Source organism: Selaginella moellendorffii, unplaced genomic scaffold (assembly GCF_000143415.4).
Source record: "Selaginella moellendorffii unplaced genomic scaffold, v1.0 SELMOscaffold_110, whole genome shotgun sequence".
Classification (NCBI taxonomy): domain Eukaryota; kingdom Viridiplantae; phylum Streptophyta; class Lycopodiopsida; order Selaginellales; family Selaginellaceae; genus Selaginella; species Selaginella moellendorffii.
The window spans coordinates 508,845-526,955 of record NW_003314371.1 but is presented as its reverse complement, the minus strand read 5'-3'; the positions used below and the strand labels follow the sequence as shown (position 1 = coordinate 526,955).

The window sequence follows — 18,111 nt, the reverse complement described above, 5'->3', positions numbered from 1 at the left end:
TGGCCTCGAAATAGGTGAGGCTTAAGGCAAAGAGTCAGAAGAGAGCAGCTCTAAGATCCAAGTTTTCGATCTTGCCAAATGCGATAGAGATGAAAAGATCATTGCTTCAAGAACTCCGTGTACCCCATTGAGCGTCGCGTCATCTCGGGATCTCAGGGACTCCCGCTGAACATCCTCTTTAAAACCCATCCTTCCTTTAGTTTTGATCCGATCTAAAAGCCAAACACTATCTTTGTATCCTACCTTCTCGATCACAATGTCGAAGCTCGCGTCCTTGAGTGGCATGTGATGCCAGGAATGCCACAAGTCGGAGCATTCCGTCGCTTCCGCTCCAGGCGAGAGATCAGTCGCTGTGATGTCTGTGAAGCCATCTTGGTACATATCGTGCGCGAGTTGCCACATCCAAGTTCCCTTCCAGATAATCCGCTCGCTGTGAATGAACTCGTACCGTGAGCATGAATCAAACGCTGGAGTCTGGAAACCCTGTGAGGAAGATGATCCGTCAAGGTTGCTACGATCGCTCACCGGCTCTGGGTGCCCTGAGGCTGTTAGCGTGAATTACGAGCAAGACGAGTGCAGAGCTGTTTGCGAGCAAGATTGAGCAGAAGCTGGATGACATGCTGAGGAAACTTGAGGTAAGTAAATAGCTTGAATTGGGAATGACAGGCTCTGTGACGACGGCTACGAACCCTCCTCCTGTGAATCCTCTTCCTACTGTGAAGCCTCCAGTAGCTTCTTTCAATGGTTTTCTTGTCGTCGATCATCATGGTTGTCATGAAGTAATCTCTTTGCTCCTGCACCATGTCAATGCTTGTGCTTTCCAGAGAGTCTCGAAATCTTTCTCTGGTGAAACGTTGCGTTCTAAAGTTTGAGAAAAGGGACAACCTTTCTCATCGTATAAAAATAATAGTGGAACGCAAAGTCTTTCTTGCCTGACCAAACTCGGTGTACCTCTTTGAGTGTCGCGCCAACTCTTGGGGTGGGACTCCCGCTGTCCACGAAGAGAACATCCTGTTTGAAACCCATCCTTCCTTTGATTTTGATCGGATTTAAAAGTCTCTGTATCATACCCGATCACGACCTCGAAGCTCGCGTCCTTGAATGACATGTCCATGATATCAGCTACAAGAACTTTGATGCCGAGAAGAATACCATATTCAAGTCGGAGCATCTCCGTCGCTTGCCCACAGGCGAGAGATCAGTCAATGTATGTCCGTGAAGCCGTCTTGGTACTCATGCGCGCAAGTTCCAAAATCTCAATGAGCGCAAGTTGCTATTTCTAGGTGGGGTGCCCTAAAGTTTTGTCGGTATGAAGCTTGCAGGAACTGAGCCCTTGCGTTCCTATAACTCGTGCCTTGTCCTTCAGGTTGCTGCTGCTTTCAGATGCAGCGGAAGAATCTGGATGAGATGCAGCGGAAGAAGCTGGATGAGATGCAGCGGAAGAATCTGGATGCGAGGCTGGATGAGATGCAGAGGAAACTTGAGGTAAGTAAATAGCTTCGATTGGGAATGACAACCTCATTAGCTTTCACAGCAAATAGAGGCGCATATGAAGATTATGGTTTCTGGTTCTTCCTCCATGACGACCTCCATGGTATCTGGTTCTTCCTCCATGACGACCTCCATAGTATCTGGTTCTTTCTCTGTGACGACGGCTGTGAACCCGCCTCCTGGCGCATTGGATCTGCTGCGGTTTGTGGGCACCTGTGACAATAAAGGTACTGCACTCTTCATTGGACTCCCTGATACGACCTTAGCACTGAGCCCACAACCGACGTGCATCGTTGTGGGCTACAAAGACACGATTGTGTGGAAGGAAGGCGAAGAAGTTACTGTGACGATCAATGGGCAGACTGTGAAAGGCGAAGTTGTTTCCCTGGTGCACCCCTGGGTGGCTGCTGTTGAGCTCTTGGAACCTGTAAGCTGCTGCTTCAAAATCCTGATTCACCCTGATTGGCTGTTTTTCTGATTCAGCTGAAACTGCCTGGGGTGCCCCTCATGCCGGGTGGGCCTCAAAACGAAGAGGCAGTTTTTGTGCGGCGGGCGCAGGATGGGGCTGGGGGAGTTGAGCTCCCTGCGATCATCAAGAAGCTCTACCTATCAAATGAACCGGCTGGCATCGTACCTGGTGTCCAAACGGGCGATATTATCGTGAGATGGGACTCGGCCAAGGAGCTCAGGGTGAGTGGGATTGTTGTCAGGACAGACGAGGATGGTAGTGTCTATGGGCTCCCCATCGACAACGCCACGGTGTTTTTCATGGAGGCCTACAAGAAGGACTGGTACCGAGTAAAATACCCAGGGCGACTCCAGGCGGTGGCACAGTATCGGCCTACCATGGCATAGAAAGGTGGTCGTTTGATAAGCGAATAGTTACTGAACTAAATTTTGGACTTCGAGATTAACATGGAAGAGCTTCAACTGTGCAAAATAGGCTCTACGTAGCCAAGGACGAAAGAGATCCATCCTGCATGTTCTGCATACATGTGAACGGCAAGAGTTTTCTTAATCAATCTTAAGTTCTGGCTTCATGTACGCCGAGGATATTGTGGAGCATTTGTGGCAATTTCCGTTTGCTTAAGAAGGAATCGCTACAAATTTTAAAGACACAGATCTGAGCGACTGAGGTGTCGCATCGCTGATGGGAGCGATAAACCCATTAACGAGCAAGAGGGCTGGTGGTGGCGGTGATGTCCTGGAACACGCAAAGTAGCCGGTTCTGCTCCTGCAGCTGCTGCAATTGCTCCTGGAATGACGAAGAGGTGAAAGAACTCGAGGGCGGTGGCCTTGCGATCATCCCTAGCTCCTCCGCTAAGCAGCTGCTGCTTTACGGGAGAGGAAGCCGCCGACTTGGAGATTCCGGGTGGTGGTCGTAGAGAAGTATTGCCACGAGGAGCTGCTGCAACCAAAACGAGAGCCATCATGGGTCGATCGACCATCAGGAGAATGAATAAGAAATAACTTTTGGCGATGGCGGAGAAGTTTAGGCTGTTGTTTGGCATTGGAGTTTGCATTGACGCACAGCAGCTCCAGCTTCTTCTTGAGCGCCTCTACCGCAAGATCAAGATTATACTCCTCCTCCTCTTCGTAGTCCCAGGAATCGTACGTGGGCATCTGCTGGCTTTCCGGCTGGGTTTGCTGCTGGAGGGGATTTCAATCTCTTGCTCGAGCTGGGGAGCGTGGGCACAAAGACGCAAAATGCCAATGCTTGGCAAGTGTTACGCCTGATGTTGCTGTCCTTTCTCCATCTCCTGTGCTATTTCGTAAGTCTTAAAATGCAATTCTACGCCCCTGAGATTATCTGAGGATACCTTCGTTATGCTCTTGAGTAGCACTTTGTCCTCGTCCACGCAACATTGCTTGATCAAGCAGATGCCCAGGTTACACATCTCGTTGTTGTCCGGTTTGATGATGCACAGCTTATGATCAATCGATTCATCGAGCGAGCGATGCTCCGTGTACGCCCAGCCCAGATTCCCCTATGACATCTTTCAGGTAATCGTAACAAATCTAGCGTGCAACTCTAAATTCAAGGCAAGTTTAACTTGAAACGGCTGGAGCGGCTCCGGCACATCCGGTCGAGCCAAGTGAATAAACGAAGGACAGCACACTTAATCAATTACAACGCTGAAAAGTAAACATAGCACACTAGAAAATCTGAATAACTATGAATAAAAAGCAAACGTAGATAGAACATAAATAGACAGAAGAGCGTGATCATGGTGCCTTGATTGCTTGACCTGGTACTATCCATGCCGCTATCGATCTTGAACCGCATCTGTGATGCTGGGACTGTGTCCAATATTCAATAAAATCCTGGGGTTGTTGATGTCGAATACACCACCACCAGAGTCACCTTTGCTTGACCCACTCGAACCTACATTTGTTCTATAACATTAGAAAGAATGAAAGCAAAGTGAGCTTACCTATCATAAATGAATCCATGCGAGCGTGGCCTTGGAGAATGCCTTCCCGTGGAAGGAGACTAGCATTTCGCCCTGATAACCCAATTAACATATATTTCATGCCACATAGGCTGATTGGGTCCTCAATGTTAACCACTGGAGCAAGCATGCTTTGGCCATTAGACTTGAGAAGTACCAAATCTGATTAGGACATGATCTTTACTTCGTTCCCCTGCTGGTAAACTTTCACCTCTTTCCCCACAACCCACCCACTATGGTCACCATGAAAGTATTCTGTGGATCAACAACAGTGCCACATGATCCATCTCCACAACGGACCACGTAGGTACTCGTTCGCAGAACTTTGACATCCCCAAAGATGCTCAGATCTACCCCCAGCCCCTCTCTTGTTTTTAGGGCGATGCCTCCTGTGACTTGGATGACTTTGCCGGGTGATTCGCTGCTAAGTAGTGATGGAAGTAGCGTGGTTGGAGCTTGCTCGATCGTGGCCAATGTTTAGAGCCAGCAACCATCGTAGATCATTCGATTCTAGCTTCATCACTCTTTGATACTTGGTCTTCAGCGAAAGTAGTGCTAGACTTTCTCAGCTGTGAGTACCTGGACGCACACTTCCGCCACAGCTTCTCTTGGGATGCTCTTGGTGCTAGTGTTCAGCAGCTCGTCGTCCTTGAGCTAAATCCACCAGGCTTGTTGTTCCGGATGATAGTGTACGTCAGTAGTGGACAAATATTTCTTCTTCCAAATCTAAAGGAACCCAAAGAGGAACTTTGTGTTCTTTTTGGCCAATCCAATCCACATGGACAAGAGATCACAGGCGGAGAAAATAGTCACACCTCTTCCGGGGGAGCAACTCTTGTCTTCCACCGGATGCTGGATCTTCATCTTCGGGCATCTGGTGAGAATGACGAGCGAATCCTGATCAATCTGCTGCTTGCTCGCCTCGGATCGAACAATCCCACGAGCACGACACTCTTCCCGCCCCGGTTAGACGAGAGCACCCTCTTCCTCGTCTCCACAGCCCGCCCGACCGGGACTCCATCCTTCTCAGAGTTTCCTCGCTCGTTCTGTGGATCTTACACCCAGCGAGCCAGTGATCCGAGCTCATAGATCCAAACTGGTAGATGGATTCCTCCAGCAAACCGGCCCGGCTGCAAGCGATGAGAATGCACTCACTAAGGTGACGGTCCCCGGAAAATATCGATAACTTCCGCCATGTTTCCATGCTGTGCATACGCCTTGATCACGACACCGGATCCTTACGCGAACTCTTGCAGCTCTCAAAAACGTTCCTGGCATCGCCCACGAATCCAGCTCCAGCCAGCATCTTCACGACCACGGGCGTTTTGTCCACTACCTCGGACTCCAGACGGACCGCCTGTGCATATATCTATCTTCTGGAAGCGGAGGCCACCTTTGTGAGAATGCCAGAAAGAAACGTCTGAACTGCCAGGATCGGACGTTCCGGTTGCTTGATAGTCTTGGACACAGTGCCCCATGATAGCGTGGTGCTCGAGCTGTGGGGATTGCAAGCGTGCTGCTACGTCGGTTTGGCCCTATGAGACATCGTTCTTGAGCGCTCTTCTCGCTTGCAAGCACTGCGGCGATTTGGACCCCGGATGGCGCTGCATCGACTTTGGCGTGCTGCCACACTAGAGCAGCGTGCTGGTCGGCGGGGTGTGTGGTGCGAGTGGGTGCTCGCCAAGGATTTGGCCCGCCATGCGACAATGTTGCCTGGACGGCCTTCACTGCATGCCAGTTACACGATGGGGATATAGGCTGCGAGAGTGTTTCGGACCTCGAGGACATTTGGAATGATCGATCAACTGGACGTGGTTTTGTCGTCATCGACCATCATGGTTCTCATGATATAATCTTCGTCATCCATTTGCTCCTGCACCATGTCAATGCTTGTGATTTCCATCGAGTCTCGAGGCAAAACCTTTCTGGCCATTCCCTGGTGAAACGATGTTAGAGCGTTTTAAAGATTGATCGGGGAGGAAAGAGACAACCTTTCTTAGCGTATAAAAATAATAGTGGAACGAGTCTCCAAAGGTTGAGTACTCCATGGACCACTCGAAGCCACTGGCCTCGAAAAAGGGGCGTCGAAAGTGAGGCTGTCAAGGCAAAGAGTTAAAAAGAGAGTAGAAGCTCTAAGATCAAAGTCTTTCTTGCCTGGCCAAATGCTATTGAGATGAAAACACCATTCGCTCCAAGAACTCGGTGTACCTCTTTGAGCGTCGCGTCAACTCGGGCTCTTGTTTGGGGCTCTGGATCCCAGGGACTCCCGCTGTCCACGAAGAGAACATCCTGTTTGTTCCTTTGATTTTGATCCGATATAAAAGCCAAACACTATCTCTGTATCATACCATCACTCCCTTCTCGATCACAACGTCGAAGCTCGCGTCCTTGAATGGCATGTCCATGATATCAGCTACAAGAACTTTGATGCCTGGAGAGACAAGAATGACAAAGCTGAAAAGAAGAAATGCCGAGAAGAATACCATAGTTCAAGTCGGAGCATCTCCGTCGCTTGCTCTCCACAGCCACAGGCGAGAGATCAGTCGCTGTGATGTCCGTGAAGCCGTCTCGGTACATATCTTCGCTCATGCGCGAGTTGCCACATCCAAGTTCCAAAATCTAGTGTGAACTCCTCCTCTACGTGAGGAAACCAGCGCCTTGCTTAGCCAAACACGTACCTTTGCGTTTTTGCCACTGCAATGAGCGTGGATCAAATGCTGGAACTGGGAGTAGTCCTTGAACCACTCGTAGTGGCTCTCCCTGGAAAACCTCTCGTCCCTGCAAGGGATGATGATCCACCAAAGTTGCTAACGGCTTACCAGTATGAAGGCTCGAGGTAGGAGCGAACGTCCTCAGCCATGGCTCAGCGCCTCTGGGTGCCCTAAACTTGTGTAAGAATGGGCTTGGAAGAGCTCGGGAGTGTCAAGGTATGCGGTGTTCGATCGATATACAAGCGTTCCACCGCCATTTTCCTTTGGTAGATCATACTGGGTTCTTCCTCACAAACGCGGCAAGCGGTTCTTCGAGAGATGGGTTACAACTTCACTGTGATGGTAGCCTCTCTCTCTTCTTTTTCCTTCTCATACTCTTCTTTTTCCAGTCGGCGGACATCGATGAGCGTGCCATTCGAAGAGAAACTCCGGAAGAGCTGGTCATGGCGCTTGCTCACGCCAAGGTGAGACGTCTTTAAGTTCACGCGCATCAACCATCAGCGGTTTTCGCAGGCTCAAGCTATCTTGCCACGGATCACAAGCCTCGAAACTTCGGACGAAGAAGTTCTTCTCATCACCGCGGACCAGGTGAGTTCTTATTCCTGTCGCTCGTACAACGTTGTCTAATCTCCCTCGTTCTTGAAAATACCGGTCGTGGTGAACGGAGGTGTTGTGCGCGAGAAGCCATTGAATGGCGACGAAGCTCGCACCTTCATCGCTGGTAAGCTTGAGATTCATTCTTACGTGGTTCTTCGTTTGCACTTTGTGATTCTTCCATGCTTTGTTTTGGCAGGCTACGCGCGAGACCCAGCCATCACAGTGAGTGCCGTGCTTGTGACAAATGTGACCACTGGAGTCAGCAATGGTAGCATCGACAAAGCCGAGGCAAGAAAACCAAAGCTTCTTTTTTTTTTTGGTCTTTCTCGAGCTTGGTTTCTTCTTCGCAGATTTACTTCCATCCTATTCCCGAGCAAGTAATCGACGATCTGGTAAATAGCTATTTGTCTTTTGCTTTGCCTTCCCGAGAGCTTGGCAAGGATTCCAAAACTTTACTCGTTTGTTGTTTCAGATCAAGGAAGGGTCGGTCCTGTATGCCGCCGGCGGCCTCCTGGTGGAGCATCCCCTCGTCTCTCCATTTGTCCAGTCCATGGTAAAACGAATTTCCGGTTTGAAGAATCCAAGCACCAAACCAAAAGCGTGCCTTTGCTTTGGTTTTTCTAGATTGGAACTCTTGACAGCGTCATGGGATTGCCCAAGGAGCTCACGCACACTCTCATCCGCGACTCGCTCTCTCGCAACAAAGAACCAAATAAGTAGCTCATGAAAGAAAAAAACAAACAAACAAAAATCACAGTGATTCAACTGGAAAAATTCTTTCTTGTCTGGAACGAAGCCATCCAACTTGCGAGGAGAACAAGCGGATCTAATTCTCCAAATATGCTCCACCGCGCCGTACGCTCCCTCCGTACGCGCGATACCGTACGCACCAGGATTCGACCGTTGGGAGAGCGCTTGCCCTAAAGTGCTCCAACGGGCAGCAGAGCACGGATTGTGGCTGTTAGAAAATCTCTCTCCTTCTTCTTCTTTCTCTCGCGCGCTCTCCTCCCGCTCTCGCTCCTCTCGATTTTCTAGCTGCTAGCGCGCTCCAGCGATCGCGGAGGAAAGGAGAATGTGGAACAGCAGCTCCAGCAATCTTCCCCCGCATCCCAGGATGAGCAAATCGGCGCCCTGCTCACCGGTCAAGCCGCTCGTCGCCGCCGGCAAGCGCCCTCCCTCGCGCGCCGATTCCTTTCACGTCATCCACAAGGTGCCGCTGGGGGACTCGCCCTACGTCCGCGCCAAGCACGTCCAGGTAAAAGAAAGGGACCAATTCCATCCGATCGATCGATCGATCGGTCGCGCACTGTCTCGCATCGCATCTCTGAGAGAACCCCCTTTTGGCAGCTGGTGGACAAGGAGCCGGACAAGGCCATCGCGCTCTTCTGGGCGGCGATCAATGCGGGCGACCGCGTGGACAGCGCGCTCAAGGACATGGCGATCGTGATGAAGCAGCAGAACCGGCCCGAGGAGGCGATCGAGGCCATCAAATCGCTGCGCGGGCGCTGCTCGGATCAAGCCCAGGAGTCGCTGGACAATGTCCTCCTCGATCTCTACAAGGTAAGCCCCCTTTTTCCCCCAAATCCAGTCTCTCGGACATGGATCGATGAAATCGCTGACTTGGGCGATTCTCTCTCTCCCAGAGGTGTGGCCGGCTGGACGATCAGATCGCTCTCCTCAAGCACAAGCTCCAGCTGATCTACGCGGGCCTCGCCTTCAATGGCAAGCGGACCAAGACCGCGCGCTCGCAAGGCAAGAAGTTCCAAGTTTCCATCGAGCAGGAGGCCACACGCTTGCTGGTCAGCGAAAGAAACTTCTTGCTCTTGCTCTTGCTCTTGCTCTTGCTCTTTCTCATCGATCGATCGATCGATCTTGTCCTTTGCAGGGGAATCTGGGCTGGGCGTACATGCAGCAATCCGATTTCATCGCAGCGGAGGCAGTCTACAGGTAGGCAATCCCATTGAATCGATTGATCATAAGCTGTGGATCATTGGCAGGAAAGCTCTGTCCATGGAACCGGACAACAACAAGATGTGTAACCTGGGCATTTGCTTGATGAAGCAAGGTCGCGTGGACGAGGCCAAAGTGCTACTCAAGAGCGTGATGCCCGCATCCTCAGATGCTCGTTGGGGTGCCGACTCGCACCTTAAGTCTTACGAGCGCGCACAGGAGATGCTGGCGGAGATGGAGCAAGGACAGCAACATCAGCCGCAGCACTTGCCAAGCACCGGCATTTTACGTCTTGTTGCCCACGCTCCCCAAGCTCAATCCAAGCTCAAGCAAGAGATTGAAATCCACCAACATCGCCTCCAGCAGCAGCAGCAGCAAACCCAGCCGCGAAGCCAGCAGATGCCCACGTACGATTCCTGGGACTACGACGAGGAGGAGGAGGAAGAGTATAATCTTGTTGACGATGCGGATGAGAACGCCAACGTAAACATCATCGCCCAGCAGCAGGAGGATCACCATTTTCTTGCGGCGGAGGCGCTCAAGAAGAAGCTGGAGCTGCTGTGCGTCAATGCAAACTCGAACTCTAACTCTGGCGCCATGGCCACCAACACGAGCAGCAACAGCCTCAAGTTTTCGCCCAGCAAGCCGCCACGCCCCTCTGCCACCGCTCGGAGATCCCTCTCGCTGGAGTCCTTCGACAATCTGGGAGGTAAAGAAAAGTTCCTGCTTCTTTCTCCTGTAGTTTCTTTTGATCGATGGACCCATGAGTCTCTAGTTTTGGTTGCAGCAGCTCCTCCTGGCAATGCTTCTCTACGACCACCTCCGGGAATCTCCAAGTCGGCTGCTTCGTCTCCCGTGAAGCAGCAGCTGTTTAGCGGAGGAGCCAGCGATGATCGTCGTCAACACCAGCCTTTCCAGGTGCTGCTGCCGTCCGCGTCGTGCCTGGGTGGCGAGCTAGGATTCATCCAGAGTCCCAAGGGGCTGGGGCTCAACGATCCGAGGCCACCGCCCTCGAGTTCTTCCACCTCTTCTTCATTCCAGCAGCAATTGCAGCAGCTCCAGGAGCAGAGCCGGCGACTTCGCGTGTTCCAGGACATCACCGCCACCACCAGCCCTCTTGCTCGTTAATGGGCTCCATAGCGAAGCTCTCGCTGGGTTTATCACTCCCATCGCACATCCCAGCTATGCGACACCCTCAGTCGCTCAGGTCTCTCTGTCTTTAGCGTTTCCTTTTTTAAAAGCCGTTATAAAAAATTTCAGGTAGGCAAAAAAAAGTCCGGCAGATATATTTAGAATATGCTTGCATTTTTTGGAATACTTTACTATCTAACAATTTTTATTGTTTATAATTTTTAAACTCTCTTAACCAATGCTGTAATGTGAGACACAAAATCCTTAAGCCCAAAGTGGAGGCTGAAGGGTGCCATATGATAGTGGCCAAAGCAAAAGCCAAACGAGTGTAACACGTTTAGACCAAAAGTTTTAATTTGAAAAGTCGAGAGCAAGAGTGGAACTCCCAACAAAGTGCTTGAGGAATGAGCACAAAGCGAGCAATAAGCGAAGCTTTAAAAAGGGACCCAAAAGGACTAACACATGACACGTGAAAGTGTCTGAGATGGAGTCCGAGATGGACCGAGATGGAGTTCGAAATGAATCAAGATGGAGTTCGAGATGGACCCGAGATGGAGTCCGAGATGGACCTAAGATGGAGTCCGAGATGGACCGAGATGGAGTCTGATATGGACCTGAGATGGAGTCCGAGATGGACCCGAGATGGAGTCTGAGATGGAGTCCGAGATGGACCGAGACAGAGTCTGAGATGGACCCGAGATGGAATCCGAGATGGAGTCCGAAAAGGACCCGAGATGGAGTCGAGACCGAGACCGGGACCGAGACTGAGACCGGGACTGAGACTGAGATCGGGACCGAGACCAAGACCGAGGCTGAGGCCGAGTCTGAGTCCGAGTCCAAGTCCGAGTCTGAGTCCAAGTTTGAGTCTGAGTCCGAGTTCGAGTTTGAGAGGGTGAAAGCCCAAAGTGTTCATCTCCCAAACCTTGGGGGGTTTGATGAGCTCCAAAAGTATAGTAAGGGGGAGGATTGCAGTGGAGCCAATTTGGCCAGGAAAGGCCAGTTTGGCCCAAAAAAGTTGTACCTAGTGTTGGGTGATGAGTTGCCCACTGGGAAGTTCAAGACTAGAGTGAACACGGATCGACAAGTGGGGTAGCTTGGTGAAGTGTTCAAGAGCCGGCTCTAGTTCCCCCGGGAGATCGATTGGCCGATGCTCCTAGTCCAAGTGTGGGTGGCACTACCTACTTGGATACCTAGTGTGGCTTAACGGAACCTCACTCTAAGCCCACGGCTAGAGCACCCAAAGGCAGAAGGCGGGGAAAGTACCCACGAGGCTCGCGTAAGGCTACGGTGTTCCGAAATGTTGTCCCAAAGGCCCAGACTGTGGAAAGGAAGAGGAATAGTCCTCTGGTGTAGTGACCAAGAATACAGTCGGGTGGTGAGGAAGTCCCAGAGGACCATGGGACTTAGTGGTCGGGCTTGTGAGCCTCTATCCAATGGCAGTGTTGGCAAACATGGCCATGGGCAGAAAGGGACTTGGTGGAGACCGGAAAAGGGATGTTGAGGAAGGTTATTCCCTATGTCTATAGGCATCCTAAGGATGCTAAGGAGTGGATCTGGAATGATCACTCATGGACAGATGGCCTAATCTTTGAGAAACGGGACTGTAATGTAGATGGTGTCAAACCACCAATATGACCAAGATGAATAGGCATGGCTTTAACATAACGGGCAGATATGTCAATGGTACCTTGGGATGTCAGTCATCGGATTGGACACGTGGAGCACTTGGACCAAGTGCAATGGTTGAGTGGCATGGATGCCATTCTTGGGGGCTAGCAAGTCCCTAAGTCCAAAATAGGACCTATGGAGGTTGTGAGTGAGACTCCTCTAAGTGGTTGGAAGTGTGGTTAACTAATTGAAGTAGAATGGAAAATTTAGTCGCTTACAACTTGGTATCTGTAGCGCATGTGATCATGGGATGAGATTTGGATATACTGTCACCGTGGATCCTTGGAACCTTGGGGGATAAATGGGGATAAAATAGCCACTAAGGGCTCTTTCATCAAGCAATTGCCCCTTTTCCAGTTGGCTTAAAGGGAGAGAGATAAGGTGCGCTACAGTTGGTATCAGAGCCAATGGCACGGGTTCGATTCCCATTGATTAGTGGCTACTTAAAAGTATAATATACCCTTGAGCAAGGTATATTCCTACCCCTAAATTTGAAATCGTACGTATTGGGCATCCATGCGTACGTCCTTCCTCTTGTGTGGAGTATCCACGGACGAAGGTATCCACAGTGGGACTGCGGTACGGGTGGATGACTAATTGCCTCACATGGAATAGCTGGTCTACACAATGGAAGGATGCGCACGTGGTTTTGACCCTTTATCCTATGGTGATTTACCTTAATATGTCACGTGTCCATGCCACGTGTCCATAGGAACCCGAGGTTCAGGGCCTTGGGCCACTGAACAAAGGAACGGTGCCAAACTCCCAAGCATGGAGCCAAGGAGTGACGGAACCGAACCACGGAGCAACTCCCGAGCATAAAGCCCAAGGAGCGAAGGGACAGGAGCCCGGAGCGACTTGGAACAGTCCTAGAGTAATCAGCATCCCAATGCCAGGACTAGCACGCAAAATGGAGCCAAACGGAGTTTGGCGCTATTTCGGCATACCGGTGGCCTAACGCGAGGACATGGGTACTCCACCAATTAGCATGGAATGGAACTTGGGCTTAGACCCAAGCCGGACGCAGAACAAGGACAAGCACGCAAGCGGGAGCTAGACTATGCCTCAGGTTGGTTGGCCATGCCCGACCTACCCACTATCCCTACTATACATTTGGAACCCCCCACAGCCCCCCCCCCCCCCCCCTTGAGGAACACACGCTTTGGGCTTTCACCCCAAGCCTCCCTTAGTATCAGGAGTTAGTCTCTGGGACAAGCTCGAAACTTACTAAATATGGAATGGCGCTAGATTGCGAATTTGGACACAGGACGAACACCATTATGTTCAGGCCGATCTCTACATTCTGTAGATATGCCAAATGAGTAAATCTGGACACTTTCCATAAATAGCATTTGGGACCGAAATGAGATTAACACAAAGGGCATGATAGCGAGGGTGTTTGGCAGGCACGGTAAGCTATCATGTAGCGATATTGAGGGACTAATCTCAATACGCGAGGGTTCTTGTCACTAGCAAGTGCAAGACAAAACGAGATGGGAACTCCTTACCGGGCTAAGTATGCTTAGCTAATAACACGTAGGAATTCCGTCCTTATGCTCGTCCGGTCTAAGTACACTCGAAATGCCCAGTTAACTCCACTAGCACAAGAGGGGCTAATAAAGGGTCCAGCAATACCGACCTTCTGCCATCGTGGCAGTAAGGTAAGAGTGTCCGTAAGGACTAGTCGACAGGTAACTTTCGATACCCGAAGTCACATGCGCGACACTCTCCCCCCCTAGGGAAGATCGACGTCCTCGTCGATGCATACTCGAGTCTAGAATACCGCCAAGGAAACAACTCCAGAAAAAGTTCACGGTACTCACACTATGTGAGAAATGCACCAACTTAAATGAGTTAGGGGTAACCTCTTTGTCTAATGCGGATGCGCTACCAGCTCAGACACCTTCTGGCCGTCGCCGACAAGGAAATGACCAACGGAGTTAGCCACCCTTGCTGCTCTGGGAGTCACCCAACTTACAAAAGTGTGATATGCCCTGCCCGCAGGAACATAGAGAGAGAAGCCAGAGACCCCAACCCTCATGAGCAAAGAAACCAAACTCGTCGGTAAGGTTTAGATAGACTACTGTAAACAGGCAGTTAGAGTTGTTTACACGGTCACGCCCTTTTAACGAAATAAGGAACATTGACAAAGAGGCGGGTTATGTGACCAGTCGACAGTAGCTACCCCATGACTAGAGATTTCAACATGCACACGAAGTGCCGAAGCCAGTCTGCCTATACTGGCCCAAACTCAAAGATCAATAGATGGACAATATCAAAGTCAGAAACAATGATATCTTAGAAGCTTAATTATCAGTGATTATATCTTAAAGTAGAACACAAAAGTATTCTAAGCAAGTTATCATCTGATAAACTAGTATAGTATAGGAACCACCAAGATCACTATCATTGGAAAACATAGAATGCACCATCCAACAAAATGCAATAGCAAGTATATCATCAAGGAAACTCAATGATGAAACTTAACTATCAAAGATTGCAGATAGAATGCCAAACAACTTACCAAAGAAAACTCAAAGAACACAAAGTATCATTGACTGGCAAGCAAAATGCTCGCAAATGTATCACCTGAAGGAAATAACGTCCTGATCTATCAGAACTAACTCGAGCAATAATTAACAAAACAGAATGAATGCGGTAAGACCAACAAACATTCGTTAATGCCAACTATCGTACTAGTCAATCTGAACAGATCCCAGCCAACAACACCAAGGAACTCAAGTCGCCTAAGCAAGTGTCAGCAACATCCTACTGATGTCTCAAATCCAAAAGACCAATCCAGAGCAAACCACAAAGAATATGTGGTATTGCGAAAAGCCAAAAGCCATCAAAAAGAATAACTAACTATCACGAAAGATCATCAATCATCCCATCAATAAAGAGATGCATAATCATCTTCTAAGAAAGAATCTACTATTCCGAAGAACAGCAAATCATTCTATACCAACAATAATCAAGCAAAACCCTTGACAAGGATAATCAACTATCTTAGATGATAGTCAATCATCACCAATGATTGCTAGATGCAAAAACCAACTTCAACATCGAAGCAAACAAGCTAAAATGCCTTCCCCAACAACTCCTAACAAATGGAACAATGAGTATAAAACTCAAAGAACCAAAAGCTCGAAGAAGCCTATAGCTAAGTCTTGCTTAATAATGATCACAAGCCTCGCATGAACTAACTTCAATGCTAAAGAAGAAATCATGGTACAACCCACAATATCCTCCTCAACACATCCATAAGCTAAACTTTATAATGCAAAGCTAATGAAGAGCATGTCTGCATCAACCCAGAAGCTAAGCATAACGAAGCTATGCTCAACAAGTGACCATCTAATCGATCCTCCATGAATCCATCTATAGCAAGACGTAACTCACTTCATAACAAGCACAAGAAGAATCATCAAGGATCTATAAGCAACCAAAGGGAACGACTTGAGAGACGATCCGTTGGGGTTCAAATATAGAGGGAAAGGGCCCATGAACAAGAGTGCACCCCCTTTTCCAATCGGTTAAGGGTCTTGGGATAGTTGGAGTTAAGCGTCCTTGGGTTTGAATAGTACTGGGTTGGGTGACCTCCCGGGAAGTCCAAACTCAGGAGCTTACAGGATCAATATATCCCAACTCAAATCTAACAAGGATTTGATCACTTCAATATTGATCACTAACTCTTCCACTTGTAGAGTTAGCATAGTTCACGACTGAATCACTTTTCAAGGAAAAAGTCGAAGCTCAACCCTCTACTAAATAATCTCATCTAGAACACAACTAACTCAAACTTGCCACTCAGTTCATTTGAACGTCAACACAGTTGCTAACTAGCAAATGCACGAATGCTAATAACACAAAGCTATAGCCAAATCATCAACACTATCTTCATCGAGAGCAATGAAACTCAATATCAATCCTAAGGACACAGTTGCTAACTAGCAAATGCACGAATGCTAATAACACAAAGCTATAGCCAAATCATCAACACTATCTTCATCGAGAGCAATGAAACTCAATATCAATCCTAAGGATAGATATATCATCTCACCTGAATCTCAACATCAATAATATCAATGACAAAGCATCACCTCAATGCCATCAACACTAGAACAAAGCTAGAAGAAAGCACGAGTGAATCACCACTCAAAGCTCTCTAGCAACTAAGCTAACCAAGGTCGAAGATACTTTAGTTATTAACCGAGACCAATCCTTTAGCAAAACTCAGTTACAGATAACACTTCCTCAAGGAGTGAATCACCACGTCCAAGACTCAATGAAATCCAACACTATGAACTAAACGCAACCAAATGATATCAACAGAGGTAGAGTCGACATGCCAACATGGAAAACCCATGTAAGTTTAACGACACGATCCTCCGCAACCCCATTTGGTAAGGCAAGCCCATCATTGATAAATCTTCATTGAATGAAGCAAATGTCAAAAGCCCTTGACAAAGTCTACAAGCAATCACTAGTTGCAAAGCAACCAACAATCACTTGTCTTGCCTTTCACAAGACCCAAACACTAACTCATGTCATTGAGTCATATACTTGTCCAACATGAACGTGATACCTTCGGTATAAGATAAAAGTTCATTGACAAGCACAAACTAAATAACCACTCGAATCCAACGCAACTGCAATAAGCTCACTAATGCATTTAGCCACTAGCTCTGAGCATGCCTTGAAGAGGCTAGCTATGCATGACCAACACTTAGCCGAAACTAAAGCGAAGACCACGAGATGGACTCATATCGGTACACAACCTCCTCATAGACAAAGCTACAGTATGGGTACCAACATCTCAAACTCAAACAACTAAGTTGGACATCACCATCCTCAGCCAAGGCGCAAAGCCACCAAGACCAAATCAAGATCAGTGAGAGCTAACTACTCTCATAGAGTCTTACGAAATGCAAGGTGCAACCTGCCACCAAGCATAATGCTACAAAAGAAAGGCACAAGGGTCACCTTTCTAGAAAAGTGCAACGGCCACTTTTCTACACTAACTCCAGACTCTATCCAACTCAATTGCTTTAGCCCCAAAAGTTAGCATCCCTTTTGGGCTGCATCATACAAACTACCTACTAAGATCTAAGCCAACCGAAGTCAACTCCAACCCCTTTACTAGTTTGTATTGGCTTATGAAAACGGAATGGTTTTCGAGCAAAGTGACAACAGATCAGCCATTGGAAAAGTCTAAGAAAATTTGTGGAAAATTTTCCATTCTAGAGAAAGAATAACTCTCAGTCCAAGAATGCAAACTTTCAAGACTCAACCAACTTCCTCCTACTAACAACTTCACATAGTTCACCTCAACACAAATTCTCATGACCCATAGTATGCTTAAGCCTCGAACATCTCTTTTTGCCCATACTTCTGACATCTAACACCGACATCCGCAAAATGCAAAATGAACATCTAAAGCTTGATCACAAAGACCACATCTTTGGATATCCACATTGCATTAACACTCTTCTTCAACCACCTTCAAGATCCAATGTGAAGCTAAAACACTAACAAGAAAAAAAATGACATGGAAAATCAAGCTCTAAGGAAAATCCTCGTCACTTGAAATAATAATGCCACTTCCACTAACACAAGTGTTAGTAATGTCAATGCCTCAACCTCACACCTTCTCTATCCAACAATCTACTCCAAGTGCTAACGGATCAACCAACAAGCCATAGCAAGTAAATGCTATAATTTGTTCCAACACCTTATGGGCAAACCCTCAAGGAACAAGGAACCAACTTAAGCTTAGCATAATGGTCCACCATTGAGAATCTAGTCAAAGCTACTACAATGCTACTACATGCAAGTAGATTAGCTTCTCCATCAACCACTTTGGGGTTGATCATCGTTTAACCAAGCAACTTCGTAAACACATTGCTCATTATCACATGGATATGATATGGAAATCACAATGACTTGATCATCCATTGAGCAACACCACGAGTAATGTCTATGTCATTACTTCAAAAGTTTATGTGAGTATCAAGTGCAAACTCGATTCGACAAAATGCAACATAAATGCCACACTCTACCGATAGAGATTTACAACACTCAGCACCACTAACTTTTGTTCACAACAT

General features: G+C 48.3%; 4 protein-coding genes across 6 annotated transcripts; 3 read left to right on the top strand and 1 right to left on the bottom strand.

Annotated features, from left to right (window-relative positions):
- Positions 1–1,205: 1,205 nt before the first annotated feature.
- Positions 1,206–2,346, top strand: LOC9662764. Its single transcript, XM_002990656.2, has 4 exons — positions 1,206–1,245; positions 1,367–1,485; positions 1,535–1,918; positions 1,975–2,346. Exons 1-4 carry the CDS (start codon positions 1,206–1,208, stop codon positions 2,344–2,346), a joined length of 915 nt encoding a protein of 304 aa, XP_002990702.2.
- A 2,331-nt stretch (positions 2,347–4,677) lies between these two features.
- LOC9662912 (EEF1A lysine methyltransferase 4) lies at positions 4,678–6,847 on the bottom strand. Of its 2 annotated transcripts, XM_024664408.1 has the most exons (8): positions 6,764–6,847; positions 6,623–6,722; positions 6,428–6,563; positions 6,293–6,375; positions 6,099–6,233; positions 5,936–6,040; positions 5,722–5,880; positions 4,678–5,671 (listed from the first exon to the last, which is right to left on the bottom strand). In XM_024664408.1, the coding sequence occupies exons 1-7, from the start codon at positions 6,802–6,804 to the stop codon at positions 5,746–5,748; spliced, it is 735 nt and encodes a 244-aa protein (XP_024520176.1). In that variant the 5' UTR covers positions 6,805–6,847; the 3' UTR covers positions 4,678–5,671; positions 5,722–5,745. The 2 variants fall into 2 exon arrangements, with proteins under 2 accessions (XP_024520176.1, XP_024520175.1); XM_024664407.1 differs by having other exon boundaries at positions 4,678–5,880.
- On the top strand, positions 6,720–8,038 carry LOC9662911 (maf-like protein DDB_G0281937). Its single transcript, XM_024664409.1, has 9 exons — positions 6,720–6,871; positions 6,926–6,997; positions 7,045–7,119; positions 7,169–7,242; positions 7,306–7,376; positions 7,449–7,540; positions 7,603–7,644; positions 7,725–7,805; positions 7,877–8,038. The coding sequence occupies exons 1-9, from the start codon at positions 6,842–6,844 to the stop codon at positions 7,970–7,972; spliced, it is 633 nt and encodes a 210-aa protein (XP_024520177.1). The 5' UTR covers positions 6,720–6,841; the 3' UTR covers positions 7,973–8,038.
- Positions 8,039–8,194: 156 nt separating this feature from the next.
- Positions 8,195–10,572, top strand: LOC9662763 (protein POLLENLESS 3-LIKE 1). 2 transcript variants are annotated; one of them, XM_024664406.1, is made up of 6 exons: positions 8,195–8,507; positions 8,600–8,812; positions 8,896–9,051; positions 9,138–9,199; positions 9,250–9,911; positions 9,993–10,572. In XM_024664406.1, the coding sequence occupies exons 1-6, from the start codon at positions 8,325–8,327 to the stop codon at positions 10,328–10,330; spliced, it is 1,614 nt and encodes a 537-aa protein (XP_024520174.1). In that variant the 5' UTR covers positions 8,195–8,324; the 3' UTR covers positions 10,331–10,572. The 2 variants fall into 2 exon arrangements, with proteins under 2 accessions (XP_024520174.1, XP_002990700.1); XM_002990654.2 differs by having other exon boundaries at positions 9,990–10,572.
- The last annotated feature ends 7,539 nt before the right edge of the window (positions 10,573–18,111 follow it).